This window comes from Mandrillus leucophaeus, unplaced genomic scaffold, assembly GCF_000951045.1.
Source record: "Mandrillus leucophaeus isolate KB7577 unplaced genomic scaffold, Mleu.le_1.0 Scaffold279, whole genome shotgun sequence".
NCBI lineage: Eukaryota > Metazoa > Chordata > Mammalia > Primates > Cercopithecidae > Mandrillus > Mandrillus leucophaeus.
Genome location: NW_012102909.1, coordinates 2,332,296 through 2,354,730, shown reverse-complemented (window position 1 = coordinate 2,354,730; position 22,435 = coordinate 2,332,296). Strand labels below are relative to the sequence as shown.

Genomic DNA, 22,435 nt, shown 5'->3' with positions numbered 1-22,435 from the left:
ATTAAATAGGATTGTCTATAATGTTTCATTTAAAATTAAGGTTAACATTAATAGTAAACTAATGCAAAGGTAAAATTTAACTTTCTCTCTTAACACAGGAGTTTCATGGAACAGAAAAGAATGAATGGTTTTTGCTTTTTCAAATTTCTGGCTCATCATTTTGACAAAAACAAAAAACTTTATGGTAATCTAAAAGTCTATTTCATAATATCAAGTGTTTTAAATTTTAAATATACTTAACAGGCTTCCCAAAGTCAAACTTTAGTCTCAAGGTTGTCTTTCCTAACCCCTGGCTTTTGGGTGCTGCAGAGGACCCCCGAAGCATCTAGAAGAGAGGTAAACAGAATTATTTAACATGTTGAGGAACATAAAATTACCAAAATGATGTCTAATACTCTTCAGGTTATATTTTAGGGGATAATATTAACATGTGTTCCAAAACTGTATGGGATGTCTGTGGTTCTAGTGTCTGAATGTGTGCTATTACAATTAAGCTTGTTATGTTGGGTTTTTGAAAACCACAAAAATAACCAAATTTCTTTGTTAATTGTATTTCTGACTATCCAAACTGGACATTTTGTCATTTACAGACAATTGTTGTTTTGTTTTAATTCTCTTCAAAAGATGGTTTATAATCAAGCCGTGGGACTTCAACAAGTTCTCTCCAATGCAGGTTTGTCATGACCAAAAAATGTACTGGACTCATAAAAGGCTAAAATGTTTATCACTATCAAACAAAACAAAAGTTAATGGAATGAACTAAACTAATAGAAAACTAAAGCAATAGTCCTCATTTATGCTTAGAACATGGCTAATCCTTATTTTATTTTTTAGAGGCAAAAAAACTTGTCTTTAGCTAGTCTTTGATAACTAAGCAAAGTGTACTACTATAGGCAAAGTTTGGAGCATGTTTATTTCTCTCTGACTAATTCCTCTAGAATTTGGAAACTAGTTATAAATATTCTTAAATTACAACAATATAGTTGTTTGAATCAGTGCAGCAAGAATCCATTTTCTCTTGCAACAAAACACAATCGGAAAAACTGGTTGTTTTACTAAGGCTTTGATTGGAAGGGTCTGTTTCCCTTTAAGGGATCAAGCTTAACTTGCTGAGCCAATAAAAAGCCCTGGGGAAAACTGGCCTCATACCTGTCTACACAGTCTCCACACCGGGTTCCTGACCTGCGGTGAGTAAAGAATGTCACTTTCTAACGGGCCTAGGAACCCCATGCTTCTGGAACCTCAAGAAGGAAAAGAATTTATCCAACTCACAGGTATTTAAAAGTACAAACCCATGGCTGGGCTTGGCTTTAAAAAGTCCTATCTAAAACTCCTCATGGAACAAGGTTCCATCAAAGCCAGTCTAAAAGGCCTATATAAGGATGATTATTCTTGCTGTACTTTATGCAAATAATTAGGCCAAGTATAGGACTGAAGTCTGTTTTACAAATAGCCCAGTCCTATCATAGATTGTTTTTAACAAAAATGAGGACAAGAGAAAGAGAAATTATGTTTTAAAACTTATCATACCTCTGTTATTAACTTCTAGTCTCATTAGCTGTTTTTAAGTTCTTGCCGACATTTTAAACTATCCCTGCTTATTCCTGTCAACCAACCAGCAATCTCTGGCTGCAGCTCAGAGAAAACAGAAAGGCATGGGTGACAGAAAAATCTGGAAACATGTTCTAGTTCTGGGCAATTATCCTACAAATCCTGCCAGGTAAACTATAACCCCAAGGTTTCCCTCTTTTTTGGGAAAGTAAGACCAAGGAAGCTAAATAAAGCCAAGCCCCATATACCCACTTACAACAGCACAACCCATCTGAGTGGCTCACGGGTATCAAATAAACTCTGTTGTCATGGTTACAGCCTATCGTGCCCCCATTAATAATAGTCATCTTAATACTCATATTTGGAACCTATATTCTAAACCTCCTTGTAAAGTTTATCTCTTCTCGTCTAGAAACCATCAAGCTTCAGATGGTGCCGCAAATGGAGCCGAAAATGAAACTGCCCTCCTACGAAGGACCCTTAAATCAGCCCCAGGAGGAAGCCCCAGCTGCTGTTCCCCACACACCACCACTCTCCAGCAGGAAGGAGCCAGAAGAAATGTCACCCACTTTCCCCTAGCGGCAGTTAGGGATTCTATTTCTGAGGGGAGAATATGTTATAGGAGTCAGAAATTATTTAGGTAGACAGTCTACCTAAAAAACTGAGTCCCTGGCAGAAAACTTTCCTTTTAACAAAAAGCAGCTGAAAAATAGCTCCCTTTCTAATCTCATGCAGTTCAAAAAAAGTGCTTCTCTTCTAGCAACAGGCAGCCTGAAAGTTGAGGCTGTAAAACACAGAGAAGATGGCTTGAGCGCAGAAAGACAGGGGGAAGACTCCTGGGTAATCACCAAACTTCACACTTACACAATGGGCCCCAGTAAAACAGTGGGTCTTAATAAGCATATTCCTTTCCCTTTAGGCGCACTAAGATAGAGAAGCTAAAAACAGACTGGGGGGATGTCTGCAGCTGCAAGAAGATGTGTGGGAGCAGACACAGAAACTCTCCCTCCCAGGTAAGCAAGACAAAGAAACACAGACTAAGAGTCCATCTATGTGGTCGGAGAATGGGATAAGAGCTGATAAAAAACTCTGCGCTATAGACGTAGCACACCTGGTCCCAACTAACCATTGGGCCCTAGGAGGCTAAGACATTCCCTCCTCAGGAGCCCCCTCCTCAGTAGCCCGTTATAAAAACCCTGACAATTTTACTACCACTTGGCAACCTGCTCGGGACCCCTCTCCGTGATGGAGAGCTATTCTTTTCTTTTGCCTATTAAACTCCTGCTCCAAACTCACTCTCTGTGTGTGTGTGTGTGTCTGCAACCTCAATCTCCTTGGCCATGACACCAAAAACCTTGGTATTTACCCCAGACAACAAGGCTGCTTCACCAGCCTTCTCACATTAAATTCCACATTGCATGTCAGTGCTGTCACAGCTGTGTCTATCACTACAGCAACAAGCAGAGGGACTCAAGGCAAGAATGTGGACTTAGCGCTGATGACCCGGAGCTTGAGATGGGATCTGCCTAGTGTGAGCCATGGTTCAGTTTCACTCACTATGTGACTTGGTGAGAGTTACTTGGCCTCTCTGGGTCTCAGTTTCACATGTGTAAAATGGGGCTAAAATGACAATAGGAATAGCTGCTTTCGCTAAATCACAGGTTGTTGCATGTATCCAATGAGATAATGTTTGTCAAAGTGCTTTGTAAATCTATGGCACCATATACATACCAGCACTAATTGGAAAACAAATGCATTTCTAAAATTTAATATGCAGATTCATGATGTTGTAATTCTTTTTTTTTTTTTTTTTGAGACAGAGTCTCGCTCTGTTGCCCAGGCTGGAGTGCAGTGGCACGATCTCGGCTCACTGCAAGCTCTGCCTCCCGGGTTCACGCCATTCTCCTGCCTCAGCCTCCCGAGTAACTGGGACCACAGGCGCCCACCACCACGCCCAGCTAATTTTTTGTATTTTTAGTAGAGTTGGGGTTTTACTGTGTTAGCCAGGATGGTCTCAATCTCCTGACCTTGTGATCCGCCCACCTCGGCCTCCCAAAGTGCTGGGATTATAGGCTTCAGCCACCACTCCCGGCCGATGTTGTAATTCAAAGCAGGTTTAAACAACAGGGGAAATCCATAATGAGTATATTAAATGTATCATTCTTTATTAAAGTGAAGAACTAATGCCCCTCCCCATCCAATTTGTCCCAACTTTTCTCAACTTGTCCCATGTGTTTTCTTTCCCTCCCTCCCTCCTTCTCTTCCTTCTTTCTTTCCTTCTTCCCTTCTTTCCCTCTTTCTTTCTTTCTTTTTTGAGATGGAGTCTCACTCTATCTCCCAGGCTGGAGTGCCATGGTGAGATCTCAGCTCGCTGCAACCTTGCCTCCTGGGTTCAAGTGATTCTCCTGCCTCAGCCTCCCAAGTAGCTGGGATTACAGGTGTGTGCCACCATGTTGGCTAAATTTTTTATTTTTAGTATAGATGGGATCTTGCTATGTTGGCCAGGCTTGTCTCAAACTTTTGGCCTCAAGTGATTTGCCCACCTCAGCCTCCCAAAGTGCTGAGATTACATGCGTGAGCCACCACACCCAGCCTCCCTTGTGTTTTATTAAAGGAAGACCCACGTGATGGCCAGCAGAAATGGCACCCTCCTGTGTGACCCTGTGATGTGCAATGCACGCAGGAGGATTCACTTCTAGCAGGACACTTACCGAGCCCTTTCATGGCCTTCCTCAGGGTCTGGGCATCTTCCACGGCGTTGAATCCTGAAGCAGCTTTGACAGTACCTCCTTTGGTTGCCTGAGCACAAAAGACAGTGATGTTACTGAGAGGCAGCCTCTTACCAACACGGAGTCATCTCATTCGGCAAACATTTGCTGAGCACTGACCATAGCCTAGATAGTATTCTAGGTTCTAGGGATACGGCAGTGACCGTGAAAAATGGAGCTCTTGCTCCCCGGGACTGATTCTCTAGCTCATGGGAGGCAGACAGTGAACAAGCCAACAATTCTCAATTCCATAAACTGCCTGGGGGTGAGCAGTGCTGTGAAGCAGATAGAGAGGTCCTACAGGCCCATTCTGAGGAGTGACATTGAGGTTAAGAGCTGAATGAGATGAAGCAGCTGCCCATGCAAAGACGGAGGCAAGGGTTATGGGCAGAGGAAACAGCTCCTGCAAAGACCCTGAGGCCGGAACTAGTTTGTAGGGAGAGCAGGATAGAGGCCAGTGTGGCTCAAGTTGGTGGGCAAGGAGGGGAGGGGAAGATGAACTACATCACCATGGAATCCTGGTCCCCCTAAAAGGGAAAAATATCAAACCTGAATCCAATCAAGCCTCTAGAGCCAAAAACAAATTTACAGTAAACAGGAGACAGGAGAATGTTAAACCACACCAAAGCGTTGCAGTCAGCAAAATCCAGACTCTGAGACACAGCACTTAACAAACGACCTAGTTTCTTTGACAAACAAATGGCAAGGAGAATTTAAAGAGAGAGATGGAAGGGAAATACAGTTTAAAAGACATTGAAAAGGAACATCAATGATCATAATGTGAACCTGTAGTACCATAATTTGGATCCTAAATTAAACAGTAAAAAACAAAAGACATTTATGAGACAATGAAAATTTGAACATTGACTTGACATTTGATGACACTAAGGACTTGGTTTTAACATTTTTAGGTATAAGGATGGCATCATGGTGATATTTCATTTTGAAAAGAGGTTTAATCTACTGAAATAGTTTACAGATGAAATGATAAGATGTCTTGGTTTGCTTCCAAATCACACAGGTGGAGAGAAAGGGGAGGAAGTGGAGATAAAGAAGAAACAGGCCGGACATGGTGACTCACCCCAGCAATCCCAGCACTCTGGGAGGCTGAGACGGGCGGATCTCTTGAGCCCAGGAGTTTGAGACCAGACTGGGCAACATGGTGAAACCTCATCTCTACAAAAACATACCAAAAAATTGGCTATGCATGGTGGCACAGGCCTGTAGTCCCAGCTACTCAGGATGCTGAGGTGGGAGGATCTCTTGAGCCCAGGAGGTGGAGACTGCAGTGAGCCGAGAGCACACCACTGTGATCCAATCTGGGCGACAGAGTGAGACCCTGTCTCAAAAAAAGACAAAAAACAAGAGTGACGATGAGTTAATAATTATTGACAGGTACACAAAGGGGTTCCTTATAGTATTCTGTTTACTTTCATATATGTTTAAAGTTTTCCATAATAAAAATATTTAAATAAATGAACTAAAAATAAAAAAGAAGGCAATCAGAGAGGTGGGCTGGGACCAGAGCAAGGCAGCCCTTCAAGCCAGGTAAGGAGTTTGTATTTTATTCTAAGTGCAGTGAAAGCCACTGACAGGTTTTTAGCAAGGAGATGGGGACACACGATCTGACTTATCGATTTAAAAGATCCCCTGGGCTGCTGTAGGGAGACGCAGAGACCATTTGAGAGTCTGGGCCAAGATCCGGAGGTGGGATATGAACTAGACTAGGGTGAAATAGTTAAGATGGAAATAAACAGGAGAACAGACAGCTCAGCACATGTTTTGGAGCAAAGGCGACAGAACTTGCTGATGGACTGACGTGGGAGGTGAGGAAAGAAAAGAATCAAGTATAACTCTAAATCTTTTCCCCTGAGCAGCTGGGTATCATTTACCCAGATGGGGAAAACCGGAGGAAGACTACTAGATTTAGGGTGGCAGTGTGGGGTGGGATTTAGAGGTTCTATGTTGGAAATGTTAAGTTTGGGATGTCCATTAAATATCCCAGTGGAATTGTCAAAAAGACAATTGGTTACACAGTATAAGTCTAGAGGTCACATCCAGCATAATAAAGTTAGGACGCATCAGCATTTGGGTGGTACTTGATGAGACGACCTGGAAAGAAAGTGAAAATAGGGACAGGAACTTAGGATAAGCCTGGGTCTCTCCAACAGTACAGGTCCAAGATGGGAGAGCCCAGAAAGGATGGCTGAGAAGGGGTGGTCCTTGAGCTCATAGGAAATCCAGGATCGAGCACTGTCCAGAGGCTGAGGAAGGAGGGAGTAGCTGGCGCTTGGTCTAAGAAGCTTAGTGGGAAGGAGCATAAGCACTGGAGTGGGGTATGAATCTTACCTTTACCTCTTTCTAGCTGTGTGGTCTGGGACATTTCATTTTTCTCACTTGTATATTGGGAATAATGATAACTCACAGAAACAGGATAATATAGGAATGTACTTAGCACAAAACCCAGAAAAAAGTAAACACTAAAACAAAAACTCAGAATCATCATCATCATCATCATCATCATCATCAAAGAGGACTTCAGCTGTGCCTCCATAATAAATAAAATAATGAGATTCTTTCATCTATTTCTTGTATTACACCTCCACACAAGCCTATGGGGTAATGCCAAAGCAGAATCTAGGATGGAGCATTTGTACAAGGTGGCAAAAACGGTGTGGAATAGAGTTAAAGTTTTCTGATAATCTAATTGGATCCAAGAATGTAATATGGGCCATCTAAAGGAATGGAGGATTTTTATACCCTTAGTGCAGTTCTCTAGTGAGCCTGACTTGAGCTTACTGCACTAGACCACCCTGGCCTGGACCTCTCAGGCCCATAGTGGCCCACATCAAGCCTGTCCAAGTCCTCAGGTACCCAAGGCATGGGCCTTCTCTGCTGCAAGACCAGGCTTTTATGTCCTGGATACGATAAACATTTAGCACTTGGTCATCACCCTTTTACATCTGACAGAGGAACGCAGAAATGTATGACATCAACTTCCTTGGGCACTGTTATTGGATGAATTGTATCTCCCCCACAAAAAAGACACATTGAAGTCCTAATCTCCAGCACCTCAGAATGTGACCTTATTTGGAAATAGGGCCGCTGCAGATTAATCAGTTAAGATGAGGTGATACTGGAGTAGGGTGGGCCCCTGATCCCATATGACTGGTGTCATTATAAGAAGATGTGGACATGAGAAGACAGAGGTAAAAGGGGCGAGCACCGTAGGACAAAGGCAGAGACGGAAGTTATGCAGCAGCAAACCAAAGAATAGCTAGGACTGCCAGCAAAGCCCCAGAAGCTAGGAAGAGGCCCAGAAGGCTTCTGCACAGGTGTGAAAGGGAGCACAGCCCTGCTGACACCTTGCTTTGGGTTTCTGGCCTCCAGAACTGTGAGGCAACACATTTCTATTATTCTAAGCCACCCAGTTTGTGCTATTAGGTTGGTGCAATTACTTTTGCACCAACCTAATACTTTGTTTTGGCAGCTTCAAGAAACTAACAGAGGTACTTTACTTCTTTTCTTCTATTATATATCAGTAGTAATACGCAAATTGGTGACTTGCTGTCAGAATTCCAACATGGCCTTTGGCCCCAGCATGAGACAGCTTTCTCAGTTGAATGTTTCACAAGGTTCTTTTGGAACTCCCGTATTGAAAAATTTTTGGATGGCACTCAAACACTGCATTCAACTATTAAGCAAACTACATTGCTGAGGGACACTACTGTGGGATTAGGATTAATAGATAACAAGGTGAATCGATAGAGGAATTGGCAAGGGTGGTTCTGTTTACCAGTTAGCATTCTTAGTGACTCTTTTTCTCTAGGAAAAAGATCAAGAAATGTGTTCCCTGTTAGCATGATAAATACCCATATTGATTAAATTTCAGAGTATAATATACCATTATCCATTCTGGGAAGACACGGAATTCTGTCCCAAGAGGGCCCATTGTGATAGCAGGCAAAGGAAACAGAGAGGATACAGGAAGGAATGATGAAAATGAATAGATAAAAATAGGTGCCATATCACAATTGATGAAATGTTGTTATTACATTAATAATGAAGAAGATATATGCCAAAAAGAACGGAATACAATACGATGGATACTAATGAGCAAATAAAGGAATGGAGGAACAAACTACTGATGCAACAACACGGATGAATTGCAAAAGAATATAATGCCCAGAAAAAGAAGTCAGACACAAAATAGTACCTACTCTATGATTCCATTTATAGGATGTTCTAGAACAGGCAAAACTAACTTATGATAACACTCAGAAGAGCAGTTGCATTGCCTGTGTGGAGTGGAGGGTGGGAAGGGGAGTTGATACGAAAGGGGCATGGAGGAGCTTCTAGGAATGATAAAATGTCCTACCTCGATACACGAGTAGGTTATGTGGGTATATACATTTGTCAAAACTTATCGACCAGTAACCTTAAAGGATGTGCATTTCACTATATGCAAATTATACCTCCATAAAACATGTTTTAAAATCTTGAATACAATGATTTAAAAACATATTGTAGAGAATTCAGCAAATTTTTTAAACATTAAGAAGAAAGCAGGGCGCGGTGGCTCATGCCCGTAATCCCAGCACTTTGGGAGGCCAAGGTGGGTGGATCATGAGGTCAGGAGTTTGAGACCATCCTGGCCAACATGGTGAAACCCTGTCTCTACTAAAAATACGAAAAAATTAGTCAGGTGTGGTGGTGGGCACCTGTAATCCCAGCTACTTGGGAGGCTGAAGCAGGGGAATCGCTTGAACCCAGGGCGGAGGTGGTAGTGAGCCAAGATCACGCCACTGCACTCCAGCCTGGGCAACAGATTGAGCCTCTGTCTAAAAAAAAAAAAAAAAAAAAAAATTAAGAAGAGAATTAAAACATAACCACTAGAGTAAATAATTTTAATGATATGAAATGTAATATAAACATTACATTATCTCATTAGCATAGAGAAGAGATAAAGCATAAGATCAGAGTGAATACATAACTTGTTTCCTATTTTCCTGTACTAAGTAGAGGAAAAGAAAGGCTATAAAACTGTTGTTTATCCTCTTATTACTCTTATTGAAAAATCATTATACATATGAGTAAGGTCTAAAATAAAATAATGGCAAATAGTTGGTGTTTCCAATGTTGTGACTGGATAGTGTGGTTTTCTTTTTAAAATGTCCTTTATCTGTCTAATAAATAATAGTCATGATAGAAAAACAGGTTTTAGGAGGAAAGATGAGAGCAACTGAGGTAATTTTCCTAGAGTGGAAAGCACACAAAGAGCCACTTAATTACAGTCTTCATTTGTAGGAAAGCTGTGAGCCTACTGAAGACAGGAAAAGCATCTCATTAATTCTGGGTCCCAGTACCACATCTGGCACAAAGTAGGGGCACCATAAGCATTTCTGAATAAATATTCTCCACGTTGGCTAGGCACAGTGGCTCATGCCTGTAATCCCAGCACTTTGGGAGGCCAAGGTGGGAGGATTGCTTAAAGCCAGGAGTTTGAGACCAGCTTGGGCAACATAACGAGCCCCTCATCCCTATAAAAAATAAAAATAGGCCAGGCTCGGTGGCTCATGCCTGTAATCCCAGCACTTTGGGAGGCTGAGGCGGGTGGATCACGAGGTCAGGAGATCAAGACCATCCTGGCTAACAAGGTGAAACCTCATCTCTACTAAAAGATACAAAAAATTAGCCGGGCCTAGTGGTGGGTACCTGTAGTCCCAGCTACTCGGGAGGCTGAGGCAGGAGAATGGTGTGAACCGGGAGGCGGAGCTTGCAGTGAGCCGAGATAGCGCTACTGCACTCCAGCCCGGGCAACAGAGGGAGACTCTGTCTAAAATAAATAAATAAATAAATAAAAATAAATAAATAAAATAAAAAATAAAAATAAATAAATATTTTTAAAAAATTCTCCATGGCCAGGGAGAATCAATCAGCAAGAAATTGATTTTAAACTAAAGCATGAGAGATTTGGGGCACACATGAATAAGCCTTTGACTGTCAGAGATCATGAAGAAATTTCTGGAACATCTAATGCCAAAAAAAAAAATTAAGAGTATATTACTCTTTGTTCAGGATAATTCACTTTACACATCCATCTCCCTAAAGGAAGGCAAATCTCAAGCTGGCAGGCTCTCCAGTTCCTCTCTAGGTATGATTTCCACTTCTATTATTGCTTCCTCCAGAAGACCATGGACCAGAATTACTTGTCTATTCAGAAACATATTTGGGTGAGAGAAGGCGAGCAGATGGCCAGCCTTAGGTAAAGCCATGTTTTCAGCTAAGAGGCTCAGCTTCCACCTCAGAGCTGAACTGTACAGAACTCTCAAAGGGATTTAATTCGATGCTTGTTCCAAAGATCAGATAACCAAGGTCCAAGGCATCTGATTACTGTGTAAAGCAAGAGGCGGCCGACACACCCATATTGTTAGGAAATGCCCCTCTTGAAGAGCCTGAAATGATGTGGCTACCTCAGAATATGGATAGCAGTCCTCTTCTGGTGGTAGAACCTGCAGAATTTTTAGTTTTTCCTTTTTAAATGTTCTAAAAAAACATGTAGTGCTTCTGTAGACAGAAAACTACAACTTGTTTCTATATTCTCAGGATGTTAAAAGAATTCAAATAATTCTCTCTTTGAATCAGTTTTCAAGGTCAAGTTGCTTACCACCCCTAAAAGAAATTTAAATGATGTTTAGAAATAGATCTGCCTTTTCATGTCCTCCTCCCTTCCCTCCGTTGAGTAAACAAGGCTTTGTTTAAGCTAACAGTCGCTGCGCCCACATTCTGTACCTGTTAGCAGCTGGCACCAGATAAGGTTGAGGTAGTTCACAACTTACCACGGCCATGACTCTAGGTCAAGATCAGAGTTCAGTCACCCAAGCAGAAGTTCTTCTGTGATAAAAGCAGAGGGGAAATGATTGTGATGAAGGAAATGGCATTAAAATCATTCATCAGGATAACTTGCAGTTTGCATGAAGCTAAGCCATGAGGAAATGACATCCAACTTAATCAAAAGGCCAGTTACTGATTAGCCAAAGATACAAGGAGTGGGCTAGTAATTAGAGAAACTGTTAAAAAAGTCAACTTTATCATACTGGTAAAATATTTTCCTACCTGTTCTTCTGTTTGGAGATACACACGACAGAAAGGATTCCTATTGTTTTGTTATGGTAAGGTACCATTACTTGTACTCAAGCTGGACACAGATTCTGAACTGAATGTTATAGCAGACCAGAAGAGGTTCCCCCTCTGAGAAAAGAGATAATCCAACTGCATCAGAGGAAAGTACAGCATACCAGCCTCCCCTCTGTGTGTGTATCTGTGTGAGTGTGTTTGTGTGTGTGTGTACGTGTGTGTGTGATGACAGGCCAGCAGCCCAACCAACATGAGAATCTTTTCATTTCCCAATGGCGATTTTTACTGCCACCATTCTAGGATTAAAGATGTTTCTTCCCTTTAAGCTGCAGGCTTATCCACTCAACTTTGTCCTCGGTTTTCAGTACCCCCTCTTTCATCATCATCACACATTTCTTTCAGTTGTTCAGAATGCAAGAAATGTCTTCATTGTAGTCTAGGACTCTTGTGGAGTTCTCATGATATATAAACAGTCCCCTAACGGCAGCCCACCACCTCCTGTTCCCATATCTAAGTCATATGAACAAGGCACCTTCTCTTTTCTTGCTTTTTTTGAGTCAGGGTCTCCCTCCATGTCCAGGCTGGAGTGTAGTGGTGCAATCATAGCCCACTGCAGCCTCAAACTCCTGGACTCAAGCGATCCTCCTGCCTCAGCCTCCCGAGTCACTGGGACTACAGGTGCAAACCACCTGGATAAGGTTCCTTTTCTCAGAATTTAGTTAGATCCTCGATACTCAAAGAGTCATCCGAGAACCAGGAGTACATGCATTTCTGGGAGCTTGTTAAAAATGCAGAATCTGGCTGGGCACGGTGGCTCACGCCTGTAATCCCAGCACTTTGGGAGGCCGAGGCAGGTGGATCATTTGAGGTCAGGAGTTTGAGACCAGCCTGGCCCACATGGTGAAACTCCATCTCTACTAAAAATATAAAAATTAGCTGGGAGGTAGTGGCACATGCCTGTAATTTCAGCTACTTGGGAGGCTGAGGCAGGAGAATCACTTGAGCCTGGGAGGCAGAGGTTGCAGCGAGCCAAGATCATGCCACTGCACTCCAGTCTGGGTAACAGAGTGAGACCCTGTCTCTAAAGAAAGAAAGGAAGAAAAAGCAGAATCTCAGGTCCCTATCCCAGACCTACTCCCAGAATCTGCATTTTTAGAAGATTCCCCAAATATTTGCCTGTACAGTAGTTTGAAAAGCACTGGTCTAAATAATCTGACCAAGCAGCGTGCCTTTTGATGATAACTAAGTCCTTCTTAACCCACCTGATTACCACTTAGGCCTTGTTTGATCACATTTGCTTTTTACCTTCCAGTTTCATTCTTCCTGTTTCCCATCATTCATTGCCGACTGACCCCCTATTACCTGCGGGTTCAACTAAGGGGAGAACCAACTAGTCCTGGGGCACAGCCTGAGCAAAGGTGCAGAGGTGGGAATGAGCTGCAGTTTCAGGGATAATGAGGAAATGCGGGCATGACAGCAGAGGGCTCATTCCAGGGAAGGCTCAGAAACAAGGTTGGAAAAGCCAAAGCAAACTGAATGGTATGGGCCTTGCATGCCTGGCTGAGGAGTCTGGCTTTAGAGCATACCACAGGTCATGGGAATACTGTGGAAAGCTTTTGTTATTTGCAGAGAAATGCCATAATAAAAGAAAAACTTTAGCAAGGTACTGTACTTTACTATAGGGTAAACTGGAAAGAGAGACTGGAGTGAGGGAGAAGGAGTTAAGAAGGCTTGAGAGATGACTACAGGAACAGATGGGTAGAGGCAAAGGCCTGGGCAGGGTGTGGTACTGGAATATGATATACGGAGGATGTTTGGAAGGCTTTATCAGATGTAGTGACTCATGGACTGTATAGATTTACTCATTCAATCACCAAATGTTCCTAAATGACCTCTCATAACACCTCTCCAGGCACACTTGTTCTGTTGATAGAGATAATGCAGTGGATAAGACAATGAACCTGCTGTCAAGGCATTTATAGTCTACCAGGAGAGATAAACAACACATTTATTTTTTAATTTTATTTTTTATATAACTAGACATCTTTATCTTTTGACAAATAGTTTTAACAAACGTAATTTTCAAGCTCTTTCCACAATAGAAATCATTACTTGAGCCCCCTTATTTCATTTAAAAAAAAAAAGGATTCATTCTGACTTCTCTTTCCTTTTTTTTGGAGGCAGAGTGTTGCTCTGTTGCCCAGGCTAGAGCGTGGTGGCGCGATCTTGGCTCAGTGCGACCTCTGCCTCCCAGGTTCAAGCGAGTCTTCTGTCTCAGCCTCCCTGGTAGATGGGATTACAGGCATGCATTACCATGCCCGGCTAATTTTTGTATTTTTAGTAGAGACCAAGTTAGGATTTCAAGAATCCAAGATAGGATTTCACCATATTGGCCAGGCTGGTCTTGAACTTCTGACCTCAAGTGATCTGCCCACCTCAGCATTCCCAAAGTGTTGAGATTACAGGCGTGAGCCACCGCACCTGGCCCTCTGACTTCTCTTTCTTTCTTTCCTTTTTTTTTTTTGAGACAGAGTTTTGCTCTTGTTGCCCAGGCTGGAGTGCAATTACGTTTAACAAACGTAATTTTCAAGCTCTTTCCACAATAGAAATCATTACTTGAGCCCCTTATTTCATTTAAAAAAAAAAAAAAAAAAAAAAGGATTCATTCTGACTTCTCTTTCCTTTCTTTTGGAGGCAGAGTGTTGCTCTGTTGCCCAGGCTGGAGTGCAGTGGCACGATCTCGGCTCACTGCAACCTCTGCCTCCCGGGTTCAAGCGATTCTCCTGCCTCAGCCTCCTGAGTAGCTGGGATTACAGGCATGTGCCACCATGCCTGGCTAATTTTGTATTTTTAGTTGAGATGGGGTTTCTCCATGTTGGTCAGGCTGATCTCGAACTCCTGACCTCAGATGATCCGCCCGCCTTGGCCTCCCAAAGTGCTGGGATTACAGGCGTGAGCCACTGTGCCCAGCCCAACTTCTCTTTCTAAATGCCAGATATACGTCAACCAGGCCTTTTCTGACCCCAGAGACAGCAGAGTTGGTGACAGTGCTGATATCTGCTGTAGAGATGCATTGTAATTTGGCTAACTCTAATAGTTCTGATATTAACAGGCCCAGCATAGGCTGCTAAAACACTTTGACAATTTTAAAATATATTTTTAACTCTTACTTCTAACTTCTACTCAACTTCTTTGCCACCAACAACAAATTTTAGAAGCAATAAATGAAGTAATTTCTGATTTTGGCGAGATGATGAAAATATAACAGGATGACAGCACAGAACAAGGATCGGCAAACCACAATAGCTCATGGGTGAAATCCTGCTTTTGTATGACCTACAAGCCAAGAATGTCGTTATATTTTTTTATAATTGACTAAAAAATTAAAAAAATGATATTTTATGACATGTGAAAATTATACAAAATTCAAATTTCAAAGACTTATTGGAACAGTCACACGTGTTTGTTTATATTTTGTCTGTGGCTACTTTCAAGCTACAACAGCAGAAATGAGTAGTTGTGACAGAGACCATGCGGCCCAGGAAGCTAAGAATATTCAACTGTCTGGCCCTTCACAGAAAACATTCGCTGACCCCTGACATGGAGGATAACAGGATCAGGTTACCAGGAAGGAGCTGGCCTGGGCAGGGCGATCCAGGAGGCATCTCTGAGTTGACATCTGAACTAAGACCTGAATGAAGGGAAGGGGCTAGCCATTCAAAGTTCTGAAGGAGAACTCTCAGGCAGCTGGAACAGTCAGTGCAAAGGCCCTGAAGCAGAAATGCGCTTACTGTGTTTGAGGGATGGACAAAAGCATTGTGAACAAGGGCAAGAGTGTCATGAGATGAAGATGCAGTCAGGCCATACAATATTGTGACCTAAAATAAGGAATATACACCTCTTCATCCTCCTGTTCCTGGTACAGAACTCCTAAATCCCTTGGAATTTTCTAAGTGATAAGAACAATAAGGGTGAAAGGAGCATATTTTGTTATTCATAACAAGCCCCATTAACCACACCTGAGTTCATGTTAATGAGGGGATGTCTGGAAAGCCACCAGATAACTATAGGATGGGGACTGGTTGCTCCAGTAAAAAAACTCTGTGATTAGAGAGTGGGAATTTTCAGTCCAACCTCTCATCTCATGGGAGGGGAGAAGGGCTGGAGACTGATTTCATTACCAATGGCTAATGATTTGATCAATCATGCCTATGTAATGAAGACTCCATAAAAACCCAGAGGACAGTGGGAAATAGGGAGTAAAGGGTTTGAAGAGCTTCTAGGTTAGTGAACACATGGAGGTGCTGGGAAGACGGTGCATCTGGAGAGGCCGTGGAAGCTGTGAGCCCCTCCCCTATGCATTCTTCCATGTGGCTGTTCCCAGACTGTATCCCTTTATTATAAACCGATAATCCAGTAAGTAAACTGTTTTCCTGAGTCCTGTGAGCCATTCTAGCAAATGATGAAAGTCAACAGGGGGTCATGGGAACCTCCGATTTCTAGCTATTCCATCAGAAGCACAGGTGACAAGCTGGACTTGCCACTGGCATCTGAAGTGGGGAGGCTTGTGGGACTGAACCCTTAACCCAAGCTTGTCCAATCTGTGGCCCATGGGCCACATGCAGCCCAGGACAGCTTTGAATCTGGCTCAACACAAATTCGTAAACTTTCTTAAAACGTATGAGATTTTTTAAATTTTTTTTTTTTTTTTTTTTTTTTTAGCTCAGGAGCTATTGTTAGTGTTAGTATATTTTATGTGTGGTCCAAGACAATTCTTCTTCTTCCAGTGTGTCCCAGGGAAGTCAAAAGATTGGACACCGCTGCCTTAACCAGTGGGGCCTGTGCTAACTTGATAGTGTGAGAACTGAGTTAAATTGTGGCATACCCAGTTGGTGTCCAAAGAGAACTGAAGAACTGCTTGATGTGGGAACCCCCACCCCGCCTCCTCACCCACCCACATCTGGTGCTAGAAGTGAAAAAGTGTTAAAAGTATAAGAAAAAAAATAGTGGCCGGGCGCGGTGGCTCAAGCCTGTAATCCCAGCACTTTGGGAGGCCGAGGCGGGTGGATCACGAGGTCAGGAGATCGAGACCATCCTGGCTAACATGGTGAAACCCCGTCTCTACTAAAAATACAAAAAACTAGCCGGGCGTGGTGGCGGGCGCCTGTAGTCCCAGCTACTTGGAGGCTGAGGCGGGAGAATGGCGTGAACCCGGGAGGTGGAGCTTGCAGTGAGCCGAGATCGCGCTACTGCACCCCAGCCTGGGCGACAGAGCGAGACTCCATCTCCAAAAAAGAAAAAAAAATAGTTTGTTTTCCTATACAATTGGTGTCAGAAGTGAGGTTTGCTAGAATGGCCCTGGCTTGCAGAAATATGTGGTTTGGGAAGAGAAAGAACGAAAGGGTTAGGGATGAGGAACTTTGATTCCTAGGTGGCCACATGGTCAGGCAGGCAGGCTGGTGGGTTCCCTATTTTTAAATGGTCTGGGCTAGGCATGGTGGCTCATGCCTGTAATCCCAGCACTTTGGGAGGCTGAGGTGGGTAGATCGCCTGAGGTCAGGAGTTCGAGATCAGCCTGGCCAACATGATGAAACCCCATCTCTAATAAAAACATAAAAATTAAGCTGAGCATGGTGGTGGGTGCCTGTAATCCCAGCTACTCAGGAGGCTGAGGCAGGAGAATCCTGTGAACCCCCAGAGGTGGAGGTTGCAGTGAGCCAAGATTGCACCACTGCACTCCAGCCTGGGCAACAGAGTGAGACTCTGTCTCAATAAATAAATAAAGAAAATAAAAATAAATAAAATGGCCTGGAAGAAAATGATAGAAGCCCTTCACTCAAGCTCTAACTTATCTAACTCTCAATTAATAACAAAAGACCCAAGAAGCTTATTAACCACAAGCTCCTATTTCAGGGGGCTGGGGACTTCCCTGGAGCCCTGCATGCATAGCTAGACTTAAAGTCCAACCTACAGTTACCCTTCCTCATTTTAAGGCTCAAAATGAGTGGGGTGGAGATTTAAAATGCTAATGTTGCATATGATGCATGAAGAAGCGTACTGAGCTACTGTGTGAGTGCTAGAAAAGCCTCTCCTATACATGCTCTGATGTAACCCTTTCCCATGGAAAGACCCTATAAAACTAACCCACACACTATCCTCTGAGAGCAGTCTGTTTCTTGTCCTTTCTCAGCACTGGCTCCCTTGTGCACAAGCCAAAACAAACTTTTTCTTTGCTGCTATGTATGGTGATTGCTCTTGATTTCTATCCTGGGTAATTACAAGAACCCAGGGCATTGGTAACAGCCACCCATGGTACAGAGTAGCATACCATGCTGAGATCTGTTAGTAAAAGTAAAAGCTACCCCAAGGAGCTGACTTACTGGGTGCATAGGGAAATGCAAACTAATAAGAAAAGGCGACATATTCAGTCCCTTGCTTATTGTTATCTGTAATAGCTAAAATAAAATTAAGAGAGAGTGCTGGGTCAGATCAAGCTCAGATTTCAGTGAGTCTATGCTCTAGCCACTAACTGCAAAGCCACCCACCAATGGCAAAATTATGCTGAGATTACAGACAACATCATTAAGAACTCTGGTAACCAAGAAGGCAGTTCATGTGGGGTGGAAGGCAAACCATGAAACGATTGAGAACACAGGGTATAGTGTGAAGAAATTATTTCTTTTTCTTTTTTTTTTTTTTGTGACAGAGTCTCGCTCTGTCGCCCAGGCTGGAGTGCAGTGACGCGATCTCGGCTCACTGCAAGCTCTGCCTCCCGGGTTCACGCCATTCTCCTGCCTCAGCCTCCAGAGTAGCTGGGACTACAGGCGCCCACCACCACACCCCGCTAATTTTTTGTATTTTTAACAGAGACGGGATTTCACCGTGTTAGCCAGGATGGTCTCGATCTCCTGACCTCGTGATCCGCCCGCCTTGGCCTCCCAAAATGCTGGGATTACAGGCGTGAGCCGCCGCGCCCGGCCAGAAATTATTTCATTTTGTAGATCAGTATCATAAACTTCCTGAAGAACCTTTATTCAAATGTGTTGTGTGAGTAACTGAGTGAGTGACAGTGTCGTAGGTTTTGAACACTGCAGAGTATTCAAAACGCTAGCATTCATGTTTGGGTTGATGCAGGACCCACAGCTCTCCATGGAGCAATTGCAGATGTTTCCGGTGGTCCAGAGGCACAGGAGTTTATTCCTGAAAGAACATCCAGCCTGGTGGACTGGAGAAAAGCCACACTAAGGTCTGTTTACCCTGAGAAGGTGGACTGTTCCTCTCCCCTTATAAAAGTCAAGTAGAACACCCCTGATGAAGCAGCTGATATGCTTCATATGCAAACCACACAGGACTGGCTTGATGATCATCGGGGTATTTGTCTGCTGAAAATGCCTGTTACCCAGGTCATGGTAAATGCTGCGGTTAAGGGCGCTCCTTTTGGCCGGATGCAGTGCCTCACGCCTGTAATTCCTGCACTTTGGGAGGCCGAGGCAGGCGGATCACCTGAGGTCAGGAGTTTGAAACCAGCCTGGCCAACCTGATGAAACCCCATCTCTACTAAAAATACACAAAATTAGTCAGGCGTGGTGGCAGGCGCCTGTAATCCCAGCTATTCGGGAGGCTGAGGTGGAAGAATCACTTGAACCTGGGAGGTGGAGGTTGCAATGAGCTGAAATTGCACCACTGCTCTCCAACCTGGGCAACAACAGCGAAACTCCATCTCAAAAGAAAAAAAAAAAAGGGCGGGGGGGCTCCTTTAACATAAACACCTCATATAACCTTACCGCTGCAAAACCAAGGGAGTCTTATTGAATTTCCTCTCTCAGTTTCCCCTTATGGGTCTTACAGATGCTAATAAAAACATGAGGTTAGTTAAGAGAAGAATGGAGAAAGGCACAGAGAGTCAGAGACTCGTCTTAGCAGGGTGGAAATTTTTAAACGGTTATTAACACATAGGGCAGGGTGAGATGGCTCACGCCTGTAACCTCAGCACTTTGGGAGGCAGGGGCGGGCAGATCACTTAAGGTCAGGAGTTCGAGACCAGCCTGGCCAACACAGTGAAATCCTGCCTCTACTAAAAATACCAAAATTAGCAAGGCATGATGGCACATGCCTGTAATCCCAGCTACTTGGGAGGCTGAGGTACATGAATTGCTTGAACCTGGGAGGTGGAGGTTGCAGTGACTTGAGATTGTGCCATTGCACTCCAGCCTGGGTGACAGAGTGAGACTCTGTCTCAAAAAAAAAAAAAAAGAAGAAGAAGAAAGAAAGGAGAATAAAACAAATATTGATAAACAAACAAATAAAAGTCATGGGCAGAGCTTAAGACCTTCATAGATCTCAGCCAGTCCTTGGTCTGGAGGCCCTGTTTCATGTCATGTGAATGATCCACATGTACCCATATCCATTGGTAAGTATGATTCATATGCTAATTGGCTGACAACCCTGGCAGATACAGCTTTTCAGAGCAAGGGCCTTCCCTTTGCTTTCATGTAGTTTTGGAATAAATGACAAGTGAGGAGGCAGGGAAGGGGGACACCTCTCCAAAAAAGGCAACCTTTAATATGAACATTCCACTCCTTTTTACCACATCAAGAAGTGGAAAGGCATCTTGATCAAAGCCTTCTGGAAATACTGAGAGTCACTATGCAAGGAGCTAGAAATATTTCACTTAAAGAAAAAGAAGGTATCATACTTGAACACTGGATACTTTTAGTCAATTTACTTTGAAACTCGGACAGCACACAGTGTAATATACACATTTATATATAGACAGCTGTTGTTTATTTATTAAAGTTTTACTCGTATGAAACAAATTTCTTTTTTTTTTGAAACAGAGTCTCGCTCTGTTGCCACGCTGGAGTGCAGTGGTGTGATCTCTGCTCACTGCAACCTCCGCCTCCCGGGTTCAAGTGATTCTCCTGCCTCAGCCTCCCCAGTAGCTGGGATCACAGGCGCCTGCCACCATGCCCAACTAATGTTTGAATTTTTAGTAGAGATGGGGTTTCACCATGTTTGCCAGGATGGTCTCGATCTCCTGACCTCATGATCTGCCCACCTCGGCCTCCCAAAGTGCTGGGATTACAGGTGTGAGCCACTGTGCCCGGCCACCAAACAAATTTCTAAATAGAGCATAGAAATAAATGCAGAAAATGGTACTCCTCGATTCATTGTTATATCAGATAATATGTATAAAGTCAGTCTACACAAATGCTTATTAGCCTAGAGCCTGGGACCTGGTAAGGCCTCAATAACTCTTGGCACAAGGATGGGGGGAGCAGAAAGAGGAAAGAAATGCACCCCCCAAAACACAATTGCTGTAGGCCTCTCTTAGCTGCACACAATGATAACTCCCAAGGACTGAAAAGCCTTTCATCTGGAAGCTCCACCTATAACCTTCCCACCTCATTTTCCACCTGCCTCGCAGTGCCATACTCTTAGCAGAGCCTCTGCCCAACATTCTTTGCTACCTCAGCTTCCTTGATTCCTTTGTTCTTTCTTTCTGAAGGCCTTTCCACAATCCATAAGCTGCACATTATGACCAATTCCACAATGACTCAGACTGTGTTGGGGGTTTAAAAGCTCCTTTGCTGCTCATAGATGGGGCGAAATAATTAGCAACTATACCTCAGTTTTTACATTTGTAAAATGCAAACGCCCCCATTTTGGGGGTGACTCAAATAACTCTAAAAGCATCAGGACTGTTCCAGATGGAAGGATGAAGCCTGAAGGTGATGCACTTTCTAGTGATGTCTTTAAAAACCTAGGGTTGACCGGGCGTGGTCGCTCACGCCTGTAATCCTAGCACTTTGGGAGGCCGAGGCGGGCGGATCACGAGGTCAGGAGATCGAGAACATCCCGGCTAACACAGTGAAACTCTGTCTCTACTAAAAAAATACAAAAAATTAGCCGGGCGTGGTTGTGGGCGCCTGTAGTCCCAGCTACTTGGGAGGCTGAGGCAGGAGAATGGCGTGAACCTGGGAGGCGGACCTTGCAGTGAGCCGAGATCGCGCCACTGCACTCCAGCCCGGGCGACAGAGCAAGATTCCGTCTCAAAAAAAACCAAAAAACAAAAAACCTAGAGTTATGAAGAACATGGGTAGGTGAGTACAGCTTCTTAACAGTGTCTGAACTCTACAACTAGGGCTTAGGATAGGGATCTGAAGTTTTAAGACATAGTTTTAGAGCAACTGAAAGATAGTTGGGAATTAAACATATGAGACCTATCTCAATAGCAGTTACGAAAGGGAAAAATAAGTTGTAAATAACTTCAACTTATTTCAACTAAGATTAAATAAATTCATGGAAATAATTTACAATGAATTCATAAAGAAAAAGTAGGTATGTTGAGAATACATCTATACTGGTTTCCAGGATGTCCAGAAGGATAATAATACACTACAACACAAATTGCCCGCTTGTATCTGCCAGAAATGGGCAAGCCAGGTGCTGACTCAAGTAGAAAGTTTCTTATGTTCTTATGGCAGACTGCAGGGATGTGGAACAAGGACTTCTGATTTCAAGTCCTATTTAGTAGGCTATATGTGGAGGCAACGGTATGGTGCATTCTCCTCTCTCACCCAGAATTTGGAAAGCAGGCAAAGTAGATACTTCCCTAAGCATTAGACTAGTAAAATCAGCAAACACCCATCAAAACAAAGATATGCAAACGCATTTTAATGGGAAAGAACAGCTCCTGGGTTGAAGCAGGCTTGCTGGAAGGTATTAGCATGTTTAAAGAAAACTTGTGTCTATCAGCAAAGCAAACTCCATGCAAAACTGGCACAGATGCTCACTTTGAAACATTCATCTAAGCCCTGTCCTACGGAAAGGGTGAAGCCAGTGGTCAGGGTCAGGTATTTCCCCACTGTGAAGATGAATTCTGTCCATCTAATACTCCCTTGTTCCATGGCTGCCAAGCACCTTTTAGACTAGAGTTTGGCTTCCCAAATTAACCTGTCTACAAATATTGGAGCATG

The 22,435-nt window shown here is 43.4% G+C and overlaps 1 protein-coding gene across 2 annotated transcripts in view; it reads right to left on the bottom strand.

The window, feature by feature from the left end:
* Positions 1 to 22,435, bottom strand: part of ANXA4 (annexin A4) — a 116,089-nt gene that overhangs the window by 33,968 nt on the left and 59,686 nt on the right. The window contains exons 2-4 of one of the 2 annotated variants that reach the window (XM_011985017.1): positions 11,436 to 11,475; positions 11,159 to 11,213; positions 4,263 to 4,350 (exon numbers count right to left, since the gene is read on the bottom strand). In XM_011985017.1, coding sequence (XP_011840407.1) covers positions 4,263 to 4,350; positions 11,159 to 11,167 — 97 coding nt within the window. In that variant the 5' untranslated portion in view covers positions 11,168 to 11,213; positions 11,436 to 11,475. Of the gene's footprint in view, positions 1 to 4,262; positions 4,351 to 11,158; positions 11,238 to 11,435; positions 11,476 to 22,435 lie in introns of those variants that run through there. The other variant, XM_011985015.1, reaches the window with a different exon arrangement.